Below are 24,407 nucleotides of genomic sequence, written 5' to 3'. Positions count from 1 at the left end.
AAAGATGTATTAGGTATTACTATTTTGCAACATAACAGGATACTTCAAGTTACAGAACTTAACACTGAAAACATTATTTTAATCCTTTACAGCTAAGTAAGGGCATCTTTACACTTCCAAATTTCCAAGATTCTTTACTGAGAATGGATTATTTTGGCACCAAAATCCATGGAAGTCAGATATGGATTCTGTCACCTCAAGCTAAAACCTTTTATCGCAATAAGTATCTCCACGTGCAAAATGCAAAAAATACTTCTTTATTTTCTTGAAATGTTTAGGGAAGACACTAACAATCACAATTGCAATGATACTGAGCTAGCAAAACAACTCTTTGTATTGGCTACATCCAAACATAGTGCTTATGTGATGCCTAGGGCTCTGCACATGCTTTGTCATCAAGGCAAAATGCCTTCCTAGAAAATAACTGCTTTTAAAATCCCCAGGTAGACTGTAAACTAGTACTTTTTCTGCACATACCTTGTTAGCTAAGTTGTCGTCTAAGCATGCAATTCTTTCTGTTTTTTCATCTACAGTTTCTTGAAGGCTGTCCTTTTCTTTGTCCAAGATAGTAATAGTACTTCTAAGGACATTGACGGCTTCATCCTGTGAAGTGCTCCTCTGGTTTAACCTATCTATAAATAAAAGAATAATTACATTCTATTTAAAAAAAATATATAAAAAGTATATAAGCATAAAAATAATTAGTGTTTACCTATTTTCTCCTCTAGCTTTACAATTTCTTGTTGAGCTGACTGCAATTCATCTTTTTTGAGTGACAGTCGGTGCTGTAAATCTTCAACAGACCTCTGGAGCTGGTCATTTAAGAGTCTGGAAAAATCAGTGCACAGTTGGAAGAAGTTTGGGACCTATTCAGGGTCATCAACTTGCAGCTCTTAAGCTGCTTGAAATGCTGGAATAGTTCCAGCTTAACCTCATGGTGGGATTTTGTCCTACCAACCAGTAGCACTGGGTTGTGTCATACTAAGCAGTCTGCTCCCTCCCTCTCTAGGAGAGAGGGAGAGGACTACTTCAGGTGGCTGAGGCAACATTACCTGGCTGCTCTGGACTCCTGGAGCAAGTCAACCTTAACACCATTCCAAAATGGAGACATGAAACCTCAGTGGAACCACCTCGATAATCTGAAACATGCGCTTCCTCTGATTTCTGCTATTCTTCACCATATAACTCGTTACTTGTGTCTTTTGACTCTTTGCTTTATGAAGATACAGAGCTGGAGCTCATAGCAGTGATTATCAGCCACACCACATTTTAAGATGGAACCAAACTCACAGTTACGGTTCTGTTTATACTTTTAAGAAAGAGCGTGAAAAACAGATGAAACCATCTACCTACAGAGTCCTTTACGCGTAGCAAGAAATACCAGTGATCGTGGGAAAAAAACGCTCCAAATTAATCAAATGGATTATTTACAAAACAAGTCAGGAAGTACAAATCCCTCTGAAGTGGGAATCCACAAAAGCTAAAGAAGCTTTTAATTTTAAAAAAAAAAACCACCAACACCAATGTGGAATGCATCATGTCTGCAGATAAGAATTCCTCTCACTCAGTTTATAGTGAAACTTTAGAGATGAGGAAATAAAAGGGGCCATCCCAAACACAGCTAGAACAAATTGCCACCATGCACAAAGTAGAACCAATAGCTGAAATGACTGTAGCCCTACTCCTTATCTCCTCTCTTTCACAATACCAATGCTTTCCACGAAAATTATAAGGAACCTAAACAAGATATTTCACTTTCATGAATGTATTTGTTGGTAACGTTGAGACAACAGTAATTGTTTCGTTAACGTACAACTGGAAGCATGAGATCAACTCCAAGGCCTGCTTCTCAGCTCTAGTTCTTCACAGATATTCACCCTGCTATCATACTGTTGCCTTGGGCAGTAGAGTCCTGGTCAGAGCAGGGAGGTGGTACAGGGTGTGAGTCACAGACCCTGCTTTCCCTTGTAAAACATCCAAAAGATCTCACCTACAGCATTTCCCATCCTGTAGTGATCTCCTACATCAAAGGGTCTCATTTCTGCCTCAACCAATTTCCACATTTCTGTCCAGATTCTACTTCCACTTTCCCTAAGTCACCTTCTTGTTCCATCACATTTCGATAGGTGATGGGAGCTCTTTTCTAAAACAGGTTTGGTTTTGGTTGTCTTTTTTTTAAAAAAAAAAAGAGAAAAGAAAAAGAAGAGTGCAGCAATAATCCTGCAAGTCTAAATATGCCTTAAAAATACATGGGTATACTTGAGCCTCCAGTTTTGTGCAAGTTGGTCAAATCCCCATAGACTGTGTCCACGGATCATAAGATATGAAACCTCAAAACAGTAGTAGGTGTGTGAAATGAAAAAGAGTGACACAAGAAAATCAGCTCAAGTAAAATGCTGTTACAGACTGACTCTCCAGGAACCACTAAATAGTGGAATATCAAGGCCTGATGCTTGGCACAAAATTTTCAATGTTACTGACAGCTCTGTAAAAATGGCACAATTTGGTCCTACTGCTGTAGCTTGCAAAGGAACCTGTCTTTCTCCTAACAAACAGCATTTGGAAATCCTTTTAAAATTCCGTTCTGCAACATGCATAAGCAGAGAACATGGTGGTTAGAGGAAACAACTGTAACAGGAAGAAAAAAAAAATTTTTCATTCACAATTAGCCATAGAAATCAACAGTATATTTGGTCATCAAGTAAGTTCAGGAGGAGCTTGCTGCAAAAAGGCACCACAGCACTTTCCTTACGCGTATTTACTTTTCCTCAAGACAAAAACAGTACTAAGTGATTTTAAAAATATTTTATGGTCTTTCCCAGGAACTCCACCCTGCTGCACAATCACAGAACAAAGAACATTACATTAGCAACTGTTAAAGATCACCACATTTTGAATTAGACTTACTGAAGTGAGCACATCTCAGCTTTAAATTGAGAAGAATCATCAGATGCCTGGGCAAGTTTACTGGACTTCAATTTTAATTCATTTTCCAAAGAGTTTATTCTCTCTTTCAGGATAGAGACTGTAGTCTTTAGTTCACACCTTTCCATCTCAAACTGCAATTAAAAAATTTTAAAAAACCAAAACGAGGTCATTGTTGTAGAAAGATGTCACAACTTGGCTTTTAAATACATTTAAGTTGAAAACAACTAACAAAATTTCTTGAAAAGTCTACCCTATTTTAGAATAAAAGCTCACTTTCTAAAAATGCACTTACTCCTTGAATATTCTTCTCCAGTTCTGAAATATCATGCTGCATTTTGGATTTTTCAAGGTTAGCTGCTTCTTGTTGAATCTGAGACAGAAGCAGAATTAAATGTAATAAGATACACTGTTATAGAAGGCATATAGAATTTGTTCATCAAATTTTATGCTGTGCTAGAAATGAAGTTGTTTAGGCTACAATATCCTGTTAAGCAAATATAATCTTTCCCAGCACCAAGGTCAGGCTTGTACACAGGGGGAGCTATCTAACACCAGCTGCAAAAGAACAAAGACTAGCAGGATGGACTCACTGTAAGAGTATATAAAAACAAAAAATAATTGACAAGAACCTAGTGATAAAGGACCATCTGGTGATGAAAGGCCCCTGTGGAATTCGAGGACAAAGATATCTTACAAAATGTGCTGAAAGCAACTAGTTTTTGAACCAAGGTAAAAGTTCATCGTGAGGAAGACCTACGGCCTTCGTACCTGAAGACCCCTGCCCAAGACCACCAGGAGGCACTGCGCAGGTGTCAAGAGGAGGAGCAGCTGACCAGCATCTAATGAATATGTAACCTTCTTTGCATATAACCAAGGTATCTGCCTGTGCACGGGTGCAGCTGTGGTATGAGCACTCCTGGTGAGAGCTGCTCCCCGCTGCCCAGCGCTGTTTTGCTTACTCAGCCGCTTGCTAAATTTAATAAATTTTATTAATCACTTAAATTCTAAATTGGCTCCTGGGTTTTATTCCCTCAATTTATAACATACACATTTTCAGATTTGACCACAAAAATTTAAGCTTAATGTGTAAGAAAACATTCCTCTACATTCTTAGATGAATGATCAAATGCAAAACTCTATCAAACTACAGAGCATTAGCTGCAAATATACCACCACAACTCAATATAATACCACTCTGGTTTTGGACTTTGGTTGTTGTTTGAGGTTTTGGGTTGTTTTTGAAGAAGAAGAATTATATTTGCATTTGGTTCAAACCAAATTAATACTTGTGAGTTTTTGTAGAAAGACTACTGAGCTACAAGGCCCCAAGAAAGGCTGCAACCATGTATACCTTTGAGTCCTAAGCTGTTTGAAATTAATTCATAAAATCATAATTAATGTGAAATGTAAAACGGATAACAAAGTCAACTGGTCTTTATTTTTTTTAAAATAATTTGTCTGTTCCTTGACGTCTGTGTGTAAGTGCAGTGAAATTATTAAACAAACTCTCAAACTTCCCAGAAATGCATGAGATAAGTGGCTTTGTGCAGATATCTCAAAGTAGCACATATACAAAATGCTGGGAGTCACCGACAAAAAGAAAGAATAGAGCTGGCAGCACGCTTCTTCCACTGCATGCACATACTTTAAGCAAAGAGATCAGTTATCACCTCTGCATCCAGATTCTACCACAAAAATAGAGACCTGTCATTTAAATCATTCTAGAAGCTTCCACTGTAAAGTCAACATTGACAAATGCTGTCTTTGGATCAGCTCATTAATACAATGTTTAAGTTCTGAACATTTTCAGCACTTTTTAGAAATCTATACACATTATATTAATGACCCAATAAAGAAGTCAGGGAACACCCCTTGCTCTTGACTACAACCCAATAAGGCATTAATGCACATTAATACCAGTCATCAAAAGGTCAGAGTAATAGTATTTATTAATGCCGTAATTTTCCTATTTTAAAGGTTAAAGATACCACAACTTGGTTTGCTACAAATTTATGTTTGATGGTTCAGTTCTACACCACTTAAAATATACTCTGCTACAAAAAATGAAGCAATAACTAAAGATGAAAAAGTCCAACAAGTCCATAAAATCCCCAGTTTGTGGGATAAGAACTATGTGACACACAAGCATCTTCAAAGTAGCACATACACACAAAAATATTCTGTGGTTGGGGCTTCATATCTAGGTTCTTCACACAAGGGGATGCCATCTCTAAGGTCCCTTCCAGCTTAGGCCATTCTATGATTCTGTTTGCCCTCAGACATCTAAAGAATGCTCCTCTCCCTGTATGCCCACCTAGGAACTGAGTTTACAAGGTTAATTCAGATAATTCACCCAGGTCTCTAAAGTGAGTTTGAAATCAGAAGTTCCAAAGCTACTGAAGATGGGAACTGACAGCCAGCCAGACACAAACACCGCATTACTGTAGAAGCCTTCCCTATAGGCTACCTCACCATAAGCAATGAAGCTATAAAAGCTCACCTTTAATTTTTCTCTGAGGCTTTCTTTCTCTGCCATTAATCTTCTAAAGTCAGTCAATGCAATGTCTCTTTCTTCTTCCACATGACTTTGAGAAACTAAATTATGTTTTGCTTCTCTTCTCATCCTATTCAATTCATCCTGAGACTTTAAAAGAAGACCATCATTTCTTAGCATACGTGGATTGCAATTAATACAGTGTCTAGATTAACAAAAAATAAAGTTTCAATGCTATTATTACAATAGAAGTGTTATTATAGTCTTACTTTTCCCTAGATAACTAAAATATATTCCCTAAATCATGCAGTGGCATGACAACTCATGATGTCAACATACTCATCACCCTTTTACAGTTCCAAGCCAAACTCATTCTGTTTTCTACTCAGTTAACTACTGCTTATTCCTTGCTTTATAACTTGCATATTCTCATGCATTCTGATGACTATTTTTCCCCAATCTTTCTTATTTCCAAATGCCGGTACAGTAGGTTTCAATGGCTTTGAAGTTAATACACTAACTTTGGAATACATAATTTTATTAACAAGTAATAAAAACAAGTAAATATTTTATTACTCTTGGATGTATCACAGTAGGCCTATATTCAAGTTCCATTCCAGAGAGAAGCTTTCTCATTCTAAATAGAAACAGTACAACAAGTGTTGATCAGTTACTTCAATGCCAATTATAAACAATCTCTTCTTACCTGCTCATAAAGAACATTTAATCTATCTCTTTCTGAAGTGAGTAACTTGACATTGGATTGAATTTCTATCATGTGTTTTTCAAATCTGTCTAACATGGACCGTAGCTCATCTCTTTCTCTGGTGAGCAGTCCAAGATCTTCATTCTGCAAAGTGATTAATTAAATTGATGTGAAAATATACTAATTAAAATATTTGAAAAATTAATACAAAAAATTAAGAATTTACAATATTAGTAATACATGAAAAATAAATACATAGAAAATACTAATTGCAATTGGGAGTATAATTTAAACCATAAGAACTAGCTGTTAAGGAGAAAAAGTAAAACCACCTAACAATAAGATTTCAACCTTTTTCTGTGTATCATCTAGTTCTATTTACTTCACAAAAACTGATCAATAATTAATCAATATGTTCCTGTAAAACATGAATAGGAAAATAAAGTGCAAGTTCACTGGAGTTTCTGTCAGTTAATTTTTTATGTTAAGAATGTAATTAAAAAAATTACTACAGTTCTTTACTGCTACTGAATTTGAAAATACATATGATAGCTCTTTAAACGGTTCTACAGTATTGCATGACTTTTTCAGCTTGTCTTGACAGGAGAAACTTTACCTTCTCTGGATTCCTACGGCTTGGGCTAGGTCTTCGTTTTACCATTTTCTGAAGATACTCTAGTTCTCGCTTATAGTAATCTCTGTCATCTTCTAAAGTCTTTACAAAAGCATCTAGACGAGATGGAGATTTGTCTCCTAAAGCTATACCATATTCTAATCTCATTCTTTCTATTTCTAGGACAAGTTCTCGTTCTGCAGAAAAAGAAAGAAAAACAACTGTATAGGAACCTCATGAATTTCCACAAAGACGTTTGCATTTGGGATGGACTAACTTGCAGCAACTGTCTGGGCTGTAATCTGCCGAAAAGGAGGTAGAAGCCCTGGCTGACAGCAGGCCCACCCCAAAGGAGCAGCATACTTTGGAACAGAGAGAAGCCCAACAGCAACACAGCTTCAGGGATGTAATTACTCCCCTTTACTTAGCACTCATTAGATCACATTTACAATACTTTGTTCTGTTTTGTGCCCTCCCTAGCACAAGAAAAATGTTCTTAAGCTTGAGTGAGTCTCCGGGAGGCCTCCAAGCTGGTCAGGGATCAGAATACTTGCCCTGTAGGGAGTTTCTGAGGGAATTGGGCTTGTTCAGCCTGAAGAAGCAGCTGGAAGAGCAGACTGACAGTCCCAGGAGGGGGTTACAGATAACATGGAGCCACTTTCTTCAGAGAAGTACACAGCAGGTAAACAAGCAACAATGTGATTAACTACTGCAGGCAATTACAAATAACAGGGGAAAAAAAAATACTCTGAAGATAAACCAGCATCGGAATGGGTTGCTTAAAGATGTTGTGGAAGCTCCAGCCCTGGAGGTTTTGAAGATCCAACTGGATAAAGTGATCAAGAAACAAAGTCAGTCACACAGACAGACAGAAAATAAGAATAGGTTCAGGCAAAAGAATTTCTTCTCTATGAAACTGCCATAGTATTAGGCTGTCCTGTGGGATCACAGTGAAAAGCTCTACTTTCAGTTCTCACACTCAGAACAAAAACATATTCAGAACAAAAACATTTCACTTCAAATCTGACTGAAGATCTCCAGTCTTCTTTCAATTTAGTATGACTAACTGTATGTTAACTAGGTAAGGTTTACTTTTTCAAAAGCTACAGGAAGATAATTTACAGGAATCTACATGTGATGATTTACCTTTTATTTCTAAGTTCTCTGTTTTTTCTGCTAGCCTTTGTTTCTCTTGTTCAAGCTGGTTTAACAACAGTTCAAGATTCTCTTTATCATTTGCTTTTCCAAAGAGTTCGTTGCTCAATCTCTCGTTCTCCCTGCGACATGAGGACAACTCCTGAAACAACAGATATTATTCCAGAAATAAGAATTGCCAATAGTCGCATTTGAAAAAAATCTTTTAACATTTTGTTAAATTTTTAATACTCAACACTGTTTACTTCTGTTTAACCTGGATATTTTATGCTTTGACATTGATTAAAGGCCATCATTGGGATTCTACTACTTCTTATTACATCAAAGTAAGCACTACTTTTGACACAATTTGCACTCAGTAAGTTTAACACTTGTTTAATTCAAGAAACTGATCAGGATAGTGAAATATAAATATGGCAAAAAAAGTAATAACTAAAGCAAGAAATCATTTACTGCCATTTAGTAACACTGTTGGTGTTAAAGCACATCACAACTCGGCATCTCAGTCAACTCAATCGTGCACCTAATCAAATGCTATTTGGCATGTTTCTCTTAGAATCTGGTGTCCTGAAAATGAAATTTTTTTTGTATTTCCAAGTTCACTAGAAAAAACAAAAGTAAAACACTCTACTCGAATAATACACAACTTGGTATATGCTGAAAAGAGTTTAGTCTTCAAGGAATTGGCAAGACTGATATTTTTCATCTGGACTACTAGGCTTTGTTTCTGAGCCAAGTATTGCATAATTATTCACATGCTGATTATGAGACAAAGTAATTTCTGAATGAAGAAAATCCTCTAGGATATCACAACTCATGTGGTACAAAGTATTATGCCATGGAAATTAGAACTTCAGATAACAGAAATAAGGAAATGTACAATAAGGACATAGTCAACCATACTGTCACCAGAAGTTCCTTTTGGTTTATTTTTTCAACAATACGATGTAGATTCTCTAGAGCTTTCATTTATTGATCAGTAACTTATCATAACAGAATTTTGGGGTACTATAAAAGTTCTCGTCAATTCTTAAATTGTTTTTTTTTTTTACAAGAATTGGAAGAATCATTTGGATGACAGTATGGTAAAAATGTTACAAACAAGACCTGGAAGTATTTTTACTTACAGATTTAAGCCTTGTTACTGTTTCTTCAAGATCTTGTATTTCACTGTGTTTTCTTTCAATTTCTTTCTACCAACCAAAATTAAGGTTAAAAGTTACATATTCAAAATGACAACAATTCCTTTGTTAGAAAAAAAATAATGGAATTGACTATTTTTGTAAGAAATAAAGTATCATCATTTCCTTGTAATCTGCCAAATTTTAAAAAGTAAAGCTCCTATGAACTGAACAAAAGATTTGTGGTATACACACCCATGCTCTTTTAAATACAATTAAATAAGTCATTGCATGGCTCCTGATAGGAAAAAATCCTCCAAACATAGACATCACTGTTGCAAATATCTATTACCTATGAATAGTTTTAATTACCTCAGCATTTTATTTCATACTAAGCTAACAGAAGAAGGAAGACAGATGGCCTCTTAACTAAACTCATCTCACCTAACACAGCAGAGACAAAATCCCTGTAATCAATCATCTTTTAATGAGAAATTCTGTATAATATTAACTAAACTGAAAAAAAACTTTTCAATCTTCCTTTACAAGACAATAGGTCATTTGTTGCAATTAAAAGATTGAAGTAACCTAAGAGCTGAGGAAATCCTTTACACTGCAACAACCAAGTCATTATAAAAAAAAAGTTTTTATAAATATATTACCAACAAGAAGAGAGACAAGGAGAATCTCCATGCTTTATTTGATAGAGGGGCATATTGCTACCAAGGGTGAGGAAAAGGCTGAAGTACTTAACGCCTTCTCTGCCTCACTCTCTAATAGTCAGATCAGTTATCCTCAGGGCACCCAGTGCCCAGAGCTGAAAAACGGACGGGGAGCAGAATTAACCCCCCAAAAATGCAGGAGTAAGCAGTTAATGACATGCCACACCACGTGGACACTCATAAGTCTATGGGGCCAGATGGGATTCACCTGAGAGTACCAAGGTGGAGGAACTTGCCAAGCCACTTTCCATCATTTGTCATTTATCTCCATCACTAGCCAGCAGTCCTGGTTAGCAGGAGAGGTCCCAGATGACTGGAGGCTTGCCAGTGTGATGCTCATCTACAAGAAGGATCAGAAGGATGATCCAGGGAACTACAGGCCTGTCAGCCTGACCTTGGTACTGGGGAGGATTATGGAGTTCACCTTGGTGCACTCACACCACATAAGCAGGACAACCAGGGGATCAGGCCCAGCCAGCACAGAGTCATGAAACACAGATCCTGCTTGACCAACATGATCTCATTCTGTGACCCCGTGACCCACCTAGAGGATGAGGGAAAGGCTGTGCATGTTGTCTACCGGGACTTCAGTGAAACCTTTGACACAGTCTTCCACAGCATTCTGCTGGAGAAGCTGGCGACTCACGGCTTAAGAGAGGTGTGATCTTCACTGGGTTAAAAACTGGCTGGGTGGCCAAGCCCAGAGAGTGGTGGTGAATGGAGTTAAAGCGAGTTGGCAGCTGGTCACAGGTGGTGTCCCCCAGGGCTCAGTCTCGTTTGATATCTTTATTGACGATCTGGATGAGGGGATTGAGTGCTCCCTCAGTAAGTTTGCATATTGCACTTTTTGTGATCTACTCAAGGGTAGGGAGGCTCTACAGAGGGATCTGTACAGGCTGGATAAATGAGCTGAGGCCAGCTGTATGAGGTTCTAGATGACAAAGTGCCAGGTCCTGCACTTAGGTCACAACAACCTAGGCAGTGCTACAGGCTTGGGAAAGGGTGGCTGGAAAGCTGCCTGCCAGAAATGGACCTGGGGGTGCTGGTGTGCAGCCGGCTGAACATGAGCCAGCAGAGTGCCCAGGCAGCCAAGAAGGCCAACAGCATCCTGGCCTGTATCAGAAACGGTGAGGCCAGCAGGAGTAGGGAAGTGACTGTGCCCCTGTACTCAGCACTGGTGAGGCCACACCTCAAGTACTGTGTTCAGTTTTGGGTGCCGTAGTATAAGAAAGACATTGAGATCATGGAGAGTGTCCAGAAGAGCAACAAATCCGGCGAGGGATCTGAAGAATATGTCTTATGAGGAGCATCTAAGAGAACTGGGATTCTTTAGTCTGGAGATGGCTGAGGGGAGACCTTATTGCTCTCTACAACTACCTGGGTGTTAGTTTCTTCTCCCAAGTTACTAGTGACAAGACAATGAGCTCAAGCTGTGCCACAGGTTTTGGTTGGATATTAGGAAAAATACCTTTACTGAGTGGTGAATCACTGGAAGAGGCCACCCAGGGAAGTGGTAGAGTCACCATCCCTGGAGGCATTCAGAAGACATGCAAACGTGTCACTTGGGGACATGGTTTAGTGGTGTTGGGTTGATGGTTGGGCTTGATGACCTTAGAGGTCTTTGCCAACCTTAAATGATTCTATGGTTCTATAAGTCAGCAATTACCTTTGCTTCTCCTATTTCCTTATCTGCTGTTTCGAGCACAATTTCCTTGTGCCTTTCCAACTGCTGTGCCAAGTGGTCTATTTCATTCAGTTCTTGACACAGTTCTTCATTTTTATTGCTTAAATCCACTACCTCACTAGCCACATTTTGTTTTGTGTCCAAGAGGTCTTGAATACGATTTTCAAGTTCTTTATTTGTTTTCTGAAGATATTCAACCTGAAAGATATTTTTCATTAAAACATTAATACATATTGTTAAATTAGGTCGCAAAAGCTAGTCCTAATTTTCTGAAATATAGTATCTCTGTATCCACAGTAAAAAAGGGACTTCCTTTTAAAAATGGCATTATCTTCTATTGTTAGAACTTAATGCTTATCAACATGAAAAAAGAAAATGATTTTACAAAGATCCATGGTGAAAGAACTTACCACTAGTTGCTCTTTATGCAGTCTTCAAACCCTGAGATTTATTCTAAAGATAAAGTACTGAAAATCAGACATCTGAATAGCAACCTGTCTTGGGCATCAGTCCAGCAGACCCAGTGTATATAGATTCCCTAAATTTCACAAGATATGAGGGCACACTCTTCTCTCCACCTTTGTAGTATATTTCTTAGGCTTCATTTCACTGCTATTCCTTCAGGAAAGTGAAGCTTTACAGATCAGAGTAATTGTCTTGCACGAAATATATCTCAGCACTTTAAACTTATCCTCAAAAATTCCACTCTGCATTGGTTTTCCTACTATACCTTTCCCTAAGAGTAAAGGGAAGAGAGACACGGATGTAGGGCAGGAATATAAAAATATACAACATAAGTTACACTACCCAGGAGAATGAGAGCCTGGGGTATTTTGAAAGATTCAAGTTAACAGAGATGCTCCACTTCCATCTCCACATAACTTTCCTGAAAACTCCAGAAAAGAAGTATTACAGTAGACATAGAAGAGTCTGAGCCCTCTCATTATCACAAATACTGCTATATAGCATCCACCCATTTATTGTCAGAGAATAAAAGTGGTATATTGGAATTGAGCTTGAGCAAATAGTCTTGATGGCACCGAATCAGTTTTATGCAGCTCTGGGCTCACTCTCTGTACAATCAATCCGTGTTCTGCATGACTTACGAATTCAGGATCACTGAATACAGCTGTAACGGTTCCAATCCGTAGCTCGTTCTGTATTTCTGCAGCACTGAACCCAAGCTAATAAATTCTGCCACAAGGCTCTCATACCACTGTACATCATGCACTATCAGTATACAAAACATCTAACTCAGTTGGAAAAACAGAAGTGATGGTACAAAGCCAGAGATGGGCTTTATTTGACCTGTACTCCAGCCTGCCTTGTACTATTTTTAAAGTCTTCATTATGAGGTCAGTAAACACAAACATCTTTATCCTAAGCTTATCCTTTCCTTGCAAGTCTATGTTGGAGTAAAGGTGGGGAATTCAAAAAAGAAGATTCCTCACTATCTGATCATAACAGCTCATACTATTGTTAGTCCCTAAAACATAAATGGTAAGTATGAAAATAAAATATTTTTTAAAAGAAATTAAAATAAAATAAGTATTTTCTAAGTTGGTGAAAATAGTGTATCATACGTAATTTTTTCTACTACACTCAAAATAACATAAATGTGTACAGATGAGTTCATAGAATTCTTTACCAAAACCATTCTAATAGACTTCTAAAACAATAAAAGAAATTTCAGTAGAGAAGAAACATTGCCACCTAAAAAGCAAAGTCAGTCAAATTGATTAAATTTTATATCTAATAGTGCTTTTTTAACAGAGATAAAAGTTTAGTGGGTTTTCTTTAGATTGGTACTACTTCTAGTTTTGATTACCTGCAAATTCAAACGGGCGATAAGCTTCTCATTACTTTTACTTCTTGATTCCAGAGAGATAACTTCATGAGAACGCCCACCATCCAACGCTAACACTAGGCGCTCTATTTCTTTGTCTCTTAACTCAACCTTTGAGGTTAAAAATAAAATAAAATAAAATTCTTTGCTATCTTCTATACCATTTAATAGAATGTTTGTTCAAATAAACATGCATGCAACATTCAGTAAAAAGATATGCATGTAATAATGTAGTTTTTATCTTTAACATGCTTTTTCTTTTGAATTCAAGATTTTTTTGAAAAAAGTAATTTCTTTGAAAGAAAAATAAATGAATCAAATAAAATTTGTGGGAAAAAGAATGAAACAATTCCCATTAGATTATTGTCTCAAAGAGGAACCAATAATTTTCATTTAAAGTTAAAGAATGTTGCAAATTAACCATCTGAGACTAGTGTTTTAAATTTAGGGAAAAAACTCTTAAATCAATTATAAAGTGACAATTTAAGTTACTGAAAACCAGAGGACACTGGAAGAGGAAAAACAAGACATGGGGGGGGAGATAGGAAAAAATAAAAAAAAGGATGGTGTCCACTAATCCCCAGATATTGAAAGATATAACAGGGTATGAACAACTGATGCAATTGCCTCACAGATTAACAGATTATACTTATTTTATCAATCTACTCTTAAGTACAATATTGTAACATCTGCTGTTCATGAACTTACTTTCAAAAATAAAAAAAAAAGCATAACTAGTCCAAAAAGTGAAAAAAGTTATCCTAAGTTATCTGTAGATCAAACTACCGCTTTGGACCAGTTAAAGTTTCTGCACTAAAAAATCCTAGACATACACAAATTCTACTTATAATAATCACATTTAGCTTTTTTAATGTAATCTTAATACACAAAACATATTTGTAAAAGCAGCAGGCAAGTATTTTATCATTGCTGTTGTCTGCAAAAGCAGAGTAAAGAAACAGCTCTATTGTAGGCAAGTTAGAATAACTGTATTTCAGAAGACCTACAATGCTTCCCCCACAACGTTAAAACACAAATTATAAATTAAGTCCACTGCAAGAGCCTACAGCCAAAAAATAATAATTAAAAAAATCTGTAAACATACCTGTTTACTATAATTTTTCATTCCACGTTCAGATATCTCCAGTTTTTCCTGTAGCTCTGTTACTTCTGACTGAAGTTCATGAATTCTGAAATGCAGCAATATACTCTTTGTATGGATTGTGGAAGAATATGTACACAACAATTCAATATTAGTATTTTCTCTTTGCTCCCAAACGTCAATATTTCACAACAAAAACAGTTTTGTTTCTACAAAATACCAATGCAGAAGTCATTGTCTGCGATACTGTAGTGAGTTGACTTCAGCTGGCTGTCAGACCCCCACCCCAGCTGTTTTCTCACTCCCCCTCCTCAACAGGCTGAGGGAGAAAATAAGATGAAAAAGCTCATGAGTCAAGATAAAGATGAGAGATCATTTACCAAACGCTGCCAAGAGCAAGACAGATTTGGCTTGGGAAAGATTAATTTAAGCTATTGTCAATTAAAAATAGAGCAGGATGGTGAGAAACAAAGATAAAACTAAAATTACCTTCCTCCTATGCTTTTTTCCAGCTCAACTAACTTTGCTTCACTTCTATCCCTTACACCACCTGCCCCCTACCCCAGGTGGTACAGGAGGGATGGGCAACAGGAGCTGCTGTCAGTTCTTATCACTTTGGTTTTGCTGGTTCTTTCTCCTCACACTGTTCCCCTGTTCCAGCATGGGGTCCCTCCCATGGGATTACAGGCCTTTAAGAATAGCCTCAGCACAGGTCATCTCCACACAGTACAGTCCTTCAGGAAGTGACTGCTCCAGTGCAGGTCCCTCACAAAACACAGCTCCTGCCAGGAAACCTGCTCCCGCATGGGCTCCTCTCTACGAGCTGCCAGGAACCTGGCCATGGGCTGCACCTTTCTTCAGGGCATATTCACTCGTTCCAGCGTGGGGTCCTGGGTGGGCTGCAGTGTGGAGATCTGCTCTGTTGTGGTGCTCTCCACAGGCTGCATGGACAACCTGCATCACCATAGTCTTCTCCACAGGCTGCAGGGGAATCTCTGCTCTGGTGCCCGAAGCACTTCCTCCTTCTTCACCAACCTTGGTGTTTGTAGAGCTGTTTCTCTTATATTTTCTTACTTCTCCCTCCTCACTGCTGCATTGGCTTTTTTACCCTTTCTTAAATGTTTTTTCACAGAGGAGTCACCAGCTTCACTCATCAGCTCAGCCGAGACCCACGGCAAGGTCTGTTTTGAAGCCAGTGGAACTGTGTGCAGCACAGGGCACTTGCTGGTCTCTTCTCAGAGAAGCCACTCTTGCAGTCCACCCACTGCCAACACCTTGCCATGTAAATCCTCTACAGATATATTCTAAGTAAGTCTAAAAAATTGCCTTCTACCTTTCATAATACAGATTTGTAAGCCAAAAACATTACCAAAAAATCAAGAATACTTTAGTCTTCCAATATCAGTTTACGCCTATGAAAAACATCACACCTATCTTTTTTCTAGAGCATCCAATCTAAAATTAGGTATAACAGTAAAACTAGTCTAGAAATCTTAATCCTTTAAGGAAATAAGCATCTTATTAAATATCCATTGCCACTTTGTCACAGGGCGCACTGTTAATCACTAAGCAAAATCCTACTTAAGAACTATAGCGCTCTTAACACATCACAAAATACCATTTTGCTTGAGGCAAATTTGAAAGGCAGAAGGAAGGCAGGGGTTGGAAAAAATCACTGCATGTATTTAACACCTATACTTCAAAATTCAGAAGGTGTTTAGATTACCGATTATCAGCCACCTGAAGAAGGTCTGCGATATAAGGGTCCTCTGGTTGAGGAACTGGGTAGGCACTAACACCTGATGGGGGGACAGGCTGGTCTATCTGCATGCGTTGACGCCTGAAGGGAATGCTTCTTTTTCTGCCACCTAGAAGCCCAAATCCAAAGGCCTATTACTTGGGAGTTAAAGCATGGGAATCTTCTTTAAGACAAAGTGAAATTTTCTATTTATTCCACTGCTTCTGAATGGGCACATTTCACCATTTTAATCTTACTGTAGTAAGTTGATAACATTTGTACATTCTAGACAACACCATTCTTGTGAATTAGCATTAGCTCTGTGAAAGTTCAGTTTATAATGAGGAAACACATGAAGTTCACTATATGCAATTTTCCCCAGTGTTTAAGACCCTAAATATTCTACGCTTCAAATCTGTTGAATCTGCTAGTGACATACCTTCTAAAAAAGCTAAATTACTACATCACAAAAGACATTTTGTTTCCATATTTAAAAACTATTTTATGATTGAACTACTCTGTTCATTGTTGAGTAATGTGGGGGTTTTTTTCCCCTTTCTATTGTCATTTCAGTGAATGACAATTATAAGCATATCAAGCAGAGCAGGTTATTTGCTTGCGTGGTCATATTATACTAAAATCAAAGCAAAACACAGTATTATTTTCAGATAGAACAACTACTCTTCATCACATGATTAAGTATGTACAGTATTTGATGATCTAGCATCAAAAAATCCCAGAAGACTGGTGACCCAGGGGCAAGCACACAGAAAGACAAACAAAATTGTAACATGGCATCTTTGAAACAAATAACGTGAAATGCACAAAGGTGGGGAAAAATAGAGAAGAATCTTCATTTCACCCAACTACCTCTTAATTTACCTCAGATGCCAAAAATACACAGGTAATTCAATGACTTGTAAAGAAAAGACAATTTCAAACTTTCACAAAATACTTCTATTTCTCTTAGATTAAAGGGAAAAAAAATGAAGAAAAGGGAGACCTTGAGGAAAGAAATTAACCTGAAAGTAACATCCAGAACATTTCAAGTTATCAAAAGCCCCTTTAAATACTGTAAGCTTCCAGAGGCTTGGAATATTTGTTTGTAAACATGTTTTGCATCTTGCTACTTTCAGATCTTGGTTACAAAAATCCATATTAATCATTTATACGTCATCAATTTGCCGTCAAAATGACTCAAGTGTTCAACAACTTGCCTCTGGCTAAATTATATGCAACACTGAAAAAAAATAAAAATAGCAAACAATACTTTCCAGTCACATTTCAACTTAGTAGTCTTCTACTGAATCCAAGTTTGTATTCAAATTTGTCCCTAACACAAGTGATACATTAACAAAAATTCTTCCATACGGAAAAGACTGAATTCAGAGCCAAAGCTTCCAAAAGGTCATGTTATTCTAATGAAGAGTTATTTTGCTTTAGTACCTCTCTTTCTAGAGGGAAAAAAAAGATTATGTTCTAAAATGTCAAAAAAAAAAAAGAGAAAAAGAAAAATATCTGTAATAATTTACACTCACCAGGTGTTTGCACCACTGCTTGTAGATTCTTCTCCTGAAGCTGCTGAATTTTTTCAGTTTTGGCTTTGTTCTCTTTCTCCAGCATTTTAATTTTATGTACATATTGGTTATTCAGAAATTTCAAGTCAGATGTTTCATGTTCAACCCTCCTTAAGGAGGCTTTCAAATCTTCAAGGGAGAGGAAAAAACACTATTATATTTCTTATTTTTTCTAGCAGAACATAAAGAAGCTTAATGAGGATCCCATACTCTTTTTCCATAACATGAAATTTTCAAACACATACACATATGTGTATATATAGACACAAAAAATATATATTAATGTTACACAAATAAAACCCCTTTGCAGAATAAAGGCAAATTTAACAGCATTATTTCATTTTAAATTAAAAAGTAGCACTTTAAGGTACGAAAAATCTGTTAATAAGTTCTAACATCTTCATGTTTGATTAAAACAATGATTTGTAGGACCTCAGAAGCCTTTTAAGTACAAAAGGAATATCTGTGCATGAGCCTTAATTCATTAAAGGCTCCAGAGTCAATAATCATTTACACTCACTATAAGTACAGATAAATGAATCTAAGCATCAAGGATTTGGCCACAATTTCATTTTGGAATGGAAGGATAAAAAAAAGTATCAAAATTTTTATATTACCTTTAACATGACGAGCAGACTGCTCTTTTAGTTTCAATATTTCTAAATGTAGTTCATTATTTTCCCTGGTAAGACGAGTATTCTCTGTTTTATAAGGTTCTAAAATAGCATCATAATTGCTGCATTCTTTTTCAGTTTTTCCAGCTGATAACTTTGCACTGCGCAAGCTCTCAGTTGTATGAACCAGGTCACTAGAATAAAGCAGCATCAGTCATGTTAGAAATCTTATCAGCCTTGACACTGTATATGCAAATATTTATTATGATCTGAGAAACAAAACTCTCTCCCTGAGACCCTGTTGGCTATAGAACAAATGAGTTCCAAGAACAGCCAAGAGAATATTCATATAAGAAAAACTAACAGACAGGAATCACGTACTTAAAAAAACAAAGCAACAACAAACAACAACAACAAAACTAAACAGGAAAGGACAGGAGAAATATAAAAAAATAAAGATATTTAGAAAACGTATCAGGAGTTTATAGGTGATAGTTCAATTCTTTTCTACATCAAGTGAGATATTCAAAACTGGCAAGATGATTTTTTTCCTCCAGGCACTACATAAGTTGTAGCACTACTTACCACAGAAGAAACTTGAAGAATTAAAAAAGCCAGAAGGTTACTAATATTTATATGGAGATCAGAAGATCCATAAGAGAGATTAGTAGTAAGTAGCTACAAATATTTTTGTGAAACTAGTATTGAAGTCAGAGACTGAGAGAATAAACCTGTCTGTTAGACATCGGAATGAGATTTAAAGCAGATTAGTCCACATTTGGCTACCTATGGTTCTTCTATCTGTATTAGATGCTAGAGAGCAACAGAACCAGAATACCTTCACATTTGCATGTTCAGCCAAATGTAACAATTACTAGGGAAATTACTACATCCGTAATCGCATCAAAGCCATGAAATGACAGATCACAGAATCACAGAATGTTAGGGGTTGGAAGGGACCTCTGAAGATCATCTAGTCCAACCTTCATCCCAGCATACCTAACCACTACACCATAGCCTCAACAGTTAAACGCTGTGAGATGGACAAACTCCATCATTCAGGCCCCTGGGGAAAATGTCTGAAACGACAGATAGAGCAAGAAGGTTGCCTGAAAGTTTGTTTTTCTTCTGCTATGTGTCCTGTAAAAACTGTAGAAACAGCAAATTTAGTTTTTATGATCTCATTTGGAGCAGATTGAGTTGTGAATGTTTTAAGTCACCATACAGACAACGGGGATTATTTCCTACATGGTATAAGAGCGTGTTCTTTAAGCACATATCAGTAGTGACTGTCCTTGGCTCCCTTATGAAGTCAGAAAAGTTGAATTTTCCTAGACCATAGATCCTTGGAAACAATTCTACTGAATTAAATGAACTCTTAAGATGTTCTTATCACTTAAGCAAACCCACCTGGCTTCAACATACACAGGAACTGAATGTTAGCTCTGAAATAACATTGCTTGAAAATAATCTTCATACTAAGCATTCTCCCTTATATGACAAAACAAAAAAAAATCTCGTATATTACGTTTTTAAAATAATCTCCTTTTGAATACCTGAAAAGTTTTTCAACCAAAGGTAAACTCTCCACTCCCAACGGCTGCCGATAGCCCAGCTGATCCAGGCGCTTCCTGAGATTAACGAACCTTCGCTCTGCAGTTGCAGTCATTGTAAACACACCTCCAAAGCAGCTTTTGTCACAGTCAAGAAAAATAGGACACCTGCAAAAGATTGTCTGTTACAGCCCTTGTCCTTTAAAGAAGGAAGAACACAGAAAAAAAAGTAATGGAAAAACCATTTTTGTGTGAAATACAGTACATGAGCCCGTCCTCAAATTTAAGTAAACCAAAAGACAATCATAGAGCAACTAAAAAGTTTTAAGCATATTTCTTTAAGGATAAACATTTGCCTTGGCAATTAGTTTTCTCTTTCTTAATATCTTACAGTGTGAGCATTAGTTTTTCTCTCCAGCATGTAAGAACTGAACTCTGAAAACATCATTCTGCAGGAAGATTAAGAAGCAGATTCTGATTTTTTTTAAAAATCATGGTCATCATGGAACCTTCCACAGTGCAGACTGACAGATCATTCTCAAAATCCCCACATATTTTTTTCTTTCATATATAAACCTTATTTTCAAAGTTTATAAGGCAGTACTTAAGTTATGCCAACCATTTAGAAAATTGCATAAAATTTTAAAGACAGGCTAACTTCTAACATCTTTTTTCTATGGCAGAAAACAGGAAAGAAAACATCACTGTACTGTCGTCCTACCTGTATCATGTTCTTGAAAACATAGGTCAAGGATCAGAGGTTGGTGGTTTGTTTGTTGGGTTTTTTTTTCTTTTGACTGATTAGTTATATTTTTATTACTAACCTGATCTGAAAGCAGCTGGATCATCACTGCTGTATCTGAATCCAGAAGAAGTATTGTTTGCATCTCATGTAAAGGAGGTAAAATATAATTTCAACCATGTTGTTTCATAATCCCCCAGATTTTAAGAAGATATTAAATAAATATATGCAGGTATTTGAAAATAAAATTGTTTATGAATAATAAAATGTGAAAGCATGCAAGTTTCCCATCTGTCTGAGGCTGGAAAGTAAGATTTCATCTCATTGTGTCCCAAAACATTAAGAACAAGTCCAGCAACAGGACTGAGGTTGCCAGGTACTGCTCCACAGATGAGAGGAAATTACCAGTCTTAGCACAGCATCTGTTCCAGGTACTGCCAAGTTAGTTGTTTGAAGAGGTTCAGGATGCTGAAACATTAACTAAGTGATGGCATGGAGAATTATCGCTCACATATGGAACTGGGATGGTTGAAGCAGTAGGAGGCACACTTCCTTTGGCTCAATGGTAACTGTCAATGTGCTGAGTGGAAATCAGGGTACTAATGTGTAATAAACGGTCTTTGTTCTCATTTGGAAGCCAAAGATTAAAGCTAAAAGAAATGAGGCCTTGGTATTTCTGCACTAATGTGTGAATTCAGGAAAACAGTGATTATGTTGCTCTCTCTACCTTTAGTCTCAGGAATGCACCTTCTGTTACTGTAGAAGCTGCCCACTCTTAAGCCTACCTCCTTAAGAAGAACCGGATCAGTTAAAAAGATGAAATTAGTCTAAACTCATTCATCAGACTTGGTTTAACAGCTTGTGTTTTGGAAAAAGAAAGGATTTGTCTACTAATCACACTGAGAAAGTTTTAAAGAAGAAACATGAAGACCAAAATTGTAACACTGCTTAGAAGGGAATAAAGTTTTCCTTCAGTAACTGTTGAGAAGCCAAGATCAGCGTGACCCAATACTCTCTGTTTCTGAAAGCTGATACAGCAAGAGTATAAAAACGACAAGAGAAATCTTACTCCTATGTATCTTCTCTTTCTATAAACCTATCTTAGATATGCCTAATTGTTTTCTTGAATCTTTTGCACTTTTAGATCAAAACGGCTCATGGCAATGAATTCCTGATTTTAACTGTATGTCTGGAAAAGTACGTCAAATTCATGAGGGTGTGCGTGTCCTCTCTCTCTTCTTTTTTTTTTTTTTTTGTAAGACACAGCAAATAGTCATTCATACTTTCAGTCATTCACAACGGTAACTTTAGCAAATGTATTTTTTCAAAATTTTCTAACAGCTTGTACAGCTTGTCCCTCTTCCATGCTTTTTCCAAGATTTACATCACACTGAGCAGCCACAAAGAGTCTTTGTTGTGACCCTCACTATTCATCATTCCTAACTTACCATTTGCCTTTCTGATTGCTCTAAAGCTTCAACCAGAAGCATTCATAACATCTCTTCTCTGAGCAGTAACTGCTGCTTTAGAGTCCATGATGTGTACTACTTCGCTTTTACTCACACTGTTCCTTAACTCACGCTTTATTACTCAGGCCGATGATGCTCTCCCAGAACCTGGACTGCTCTTAACATGTGCATATAATGAGCAAATCGAGTCCCTTGCTGGTTAACCCATTCTTTCAGATCACTGAGCAGCGCTAAACAGCAGAAAATCTTTTGCACACTCAGCCTAAGGTAGTATTTTCTAATCTTTCTTATAAGCACTTAGTTAGCTATTTTATGATGTTTTCTTTGTTTCTGAAAGAGACGCACTTTTAAGAAAGGCTTGGGTAAAGAACCTTCTCAAAAGCTTTTCGGAAATTCAAGTTTGCTGCATCCTTCTTCCCAAGTCAATACAATCCAGAATATCCTTTTCTTTAAAGAAACTTCATAGCTTTACGAATCATGACTGAGTCATGATGAATTTACTAAATTGCCTGTAAATTTGCAAAGTAGTGGAAAGCACTCTTAACAACTTTGGTATTTCCCATGAGACAGGCTATGTTAGCCACATAAATAGTTCACATAATTCATTATCTAAATATTTAATGTAATTTAGTGCCACTACGAAGAAAATGTAACTTCCATTTTAGATTAAAAATGCAAAATCATATAAACAAAAAAGTAAAATTAAATGGTACTTTAAACCTGGCATTTCTATACAAAAATTTATCAAGATTTCTAAATGAGCGCCTCTCTCAGTTACTCATAGAAGAGCTGTTTAGAGCCAACAGCCTTCTTTTTTGTTCCTCCTTCATTCACAAAGGATGCCAAAGATGACAGCTTTCATGTGCTCCATTTCGTGACATGCCTGGATGATTGTGAGCACACTTTTCAAGACCCAGCGGTTTATGAAATAGCCATATCTAGCACCTATGAACTGTTCACTATTGTTATAAGTCACCAGTGACTGAAATTGAACACTGGCATGAAACACAGGTAATAATGGAACTTTGACTCCAGTTCCTTTAGGCTGTAAGTACAGAAGCAATTAGCATGAAATTATGTGAAAGAAACAATGTTAATGGGTATTAGACTAACTGCTACAGGTGTAATACCAAACACAAAAGCTTTAGCACACCAAAGCCCTCCTTCGAGTCTGAAAATAGGGCAGCAAACTTCACGGTAAGTATAGGTTAAGAACTAGTCCAGATGCAACACTGGTGTTATCAATAAGAAAATGTAGTAACAAAAAAGCAGAGCAAAGATTTATCTTGGTGGCGGAGGACATAATACAGTCAATTAGGCACATGGAAGAAAGAGAAAATTACCTAGCTGAGAATGGAATATACAGAAATTAACACAGACAAATGTATAGGCTAGGAAATCCATTTATTTATTGAGTCTGTAACATTAACACCAGAGACAATTACGAACTGGAGCTTCCTGGCTCACTTCTGGGAAAGAGCAAAATGCCTTTTTTCATTCATCAGAACTGATATGCTAAAGAATTTTATTTATTTTTTTTTGGCACGTGCATGAAAACATGTGTTCTTGTCCTGTAATTGCTGGTCACGTAGCTCATTCTGTAAAGTTAGTTTTTTCACCCAGGTAAAAGAGCCACATAGCGGACACGCAATTTGACTATATCAATGCTCCAACACATGCCCCTACACAGCACACAGACACCGAAGGCTTTATTAGAAAATGCCCGTAATGGCCCTGTCATTCTCAACACACACTTAAATAAGGCTGCACTTGTTTTGGCAAAGTCTGTTTCCAAGTTGATTTGCTGGTAATTCACTCCTGACTCGAAATTCACCCCACGACCACGTTTCCTACCAGTCTTCCCCCCTTTGCCAACAGATAGACAGCCCTTGCTCTAGAGAAACAGATTCCTTCTTTAAAGCAGGAGTCACCGAAACTTTTAAGTTTACATTAGAGCACGAGAAAATCCTGTTAGTTGGGAGCCTTCTCGTCACCCACCTCCTCCAGCCGGCGGCTCTAGAGGCCTTTCAGCAACGCCAACCTACCCCCGCAGAGGGGCAGCCAGCCCCTCTCTAAACAGGGTTATTCTGACTTTTTCCACCCTCCCTCCGGGTCAGCCCTGCCAGACGTACCGTTAGAAGCAAATCCTTGCAGGTCGCACCACCGAGGAATCGCCGGGACGTTTCAGGGAGGCTCCGGCAGAGATGCAGCTCCGGCAGGGGCGAGGAGGGGGCGGCTGTAGGACCCCGAGGCACCGAGAGGCCCGTGCGGAGGCCAAACGCCGCGGGACGCTCGCCCAGGGGCACAACCGGCAGCAGCGGCTTCCGCGCTGCTACAACGGCA

The 24,407-nt window shown here is 37.5% G+C and overlaps 1 protein-coding gene across 1 annotated transcript in view; it reads right to left on the bottom strand.

Annotated features, from left to right (window-relative positions):
• Positions 1-19,969, bottom strand: part of CEP135 (centrosomal protein 135kDa) — a 34,244-nt gene extending 14,275 nt beyond the window's left edge. The window contains exons 1-16 of the mRNA XM_009876652.1: positions 19,857-19,969; positions 18,304-18,494; positions 17,648-17,815; positions 16,098-16,239; positions 14,375-14,459; positions 13,252-13,380; positions 11,406-11,621; positions 9,024-9,089; positions 7,888-8,038; positions 6,712-6,938; positions 6,129-6,272; positions 5,425-5,572; positions 5,273-5,337; positions 2,908-3,062; positions 713-828; positions 478-632 (exon numbers count right to left, since the gene is read on the bottom strand). Coding sequence (XP_009874954.1) covers positions 478-632; positions 713-828; positions 2,908-3,062; positions 5,273-5,337; positions 5,425-5,572; positions 6,129-6,272; positions 6,712-6,938; positions 7,888-8,038; positions 9,024-9,089; positions 11,406-11,621; positions 13,252-13,380; positions 14,375-14,459; positions 16,098-16,239; positions 17,648-17,815; positions 18,304-18,494; positions 19,857-19,969 — 2,271 coding nt within the window. The remainder of the gene's footprint in view (positions 1-477; positions 633-712; positions 829-2,907; positions 3,063-5,272; positions 5,338-5,424; positions 5,573-6,128; positions 6,273-6,711; positions 6,939-7,887; positions 8,039-9,023; positions 9,090-11,405; positions 11,622-13,251; positions 13,381-14,374; positions 14,460-16,097; positions 16,240-17,647; positions 17,816-18,303; positions 18,495-19,856) is intronic.
• Positions 19,970-24,407: the final 4,438 nt, after the last annotated feature.

Source organism: Apaloderma vittatum, unplaced genomic scaffold (assembly GCF_000703405.1).
Source record: "Apaloderma vittatum isolate BGI_N311 unplaced genomic scaffold, ASM70340v1 scaffold4869, whole genome shotgun sequence".
NCBI classification, from domain to species: Eukaryota; Metazoa; Chordata; class Aves; order Trogoniformes; family Trogonidae; genus Apaloderma; species Apaloderma vittatum.
The sequence above is the reverse complement of the archived record's forward strand: the minus strand, read 5'-3'. Positions and strand labels throughout refer to the sequence as shown.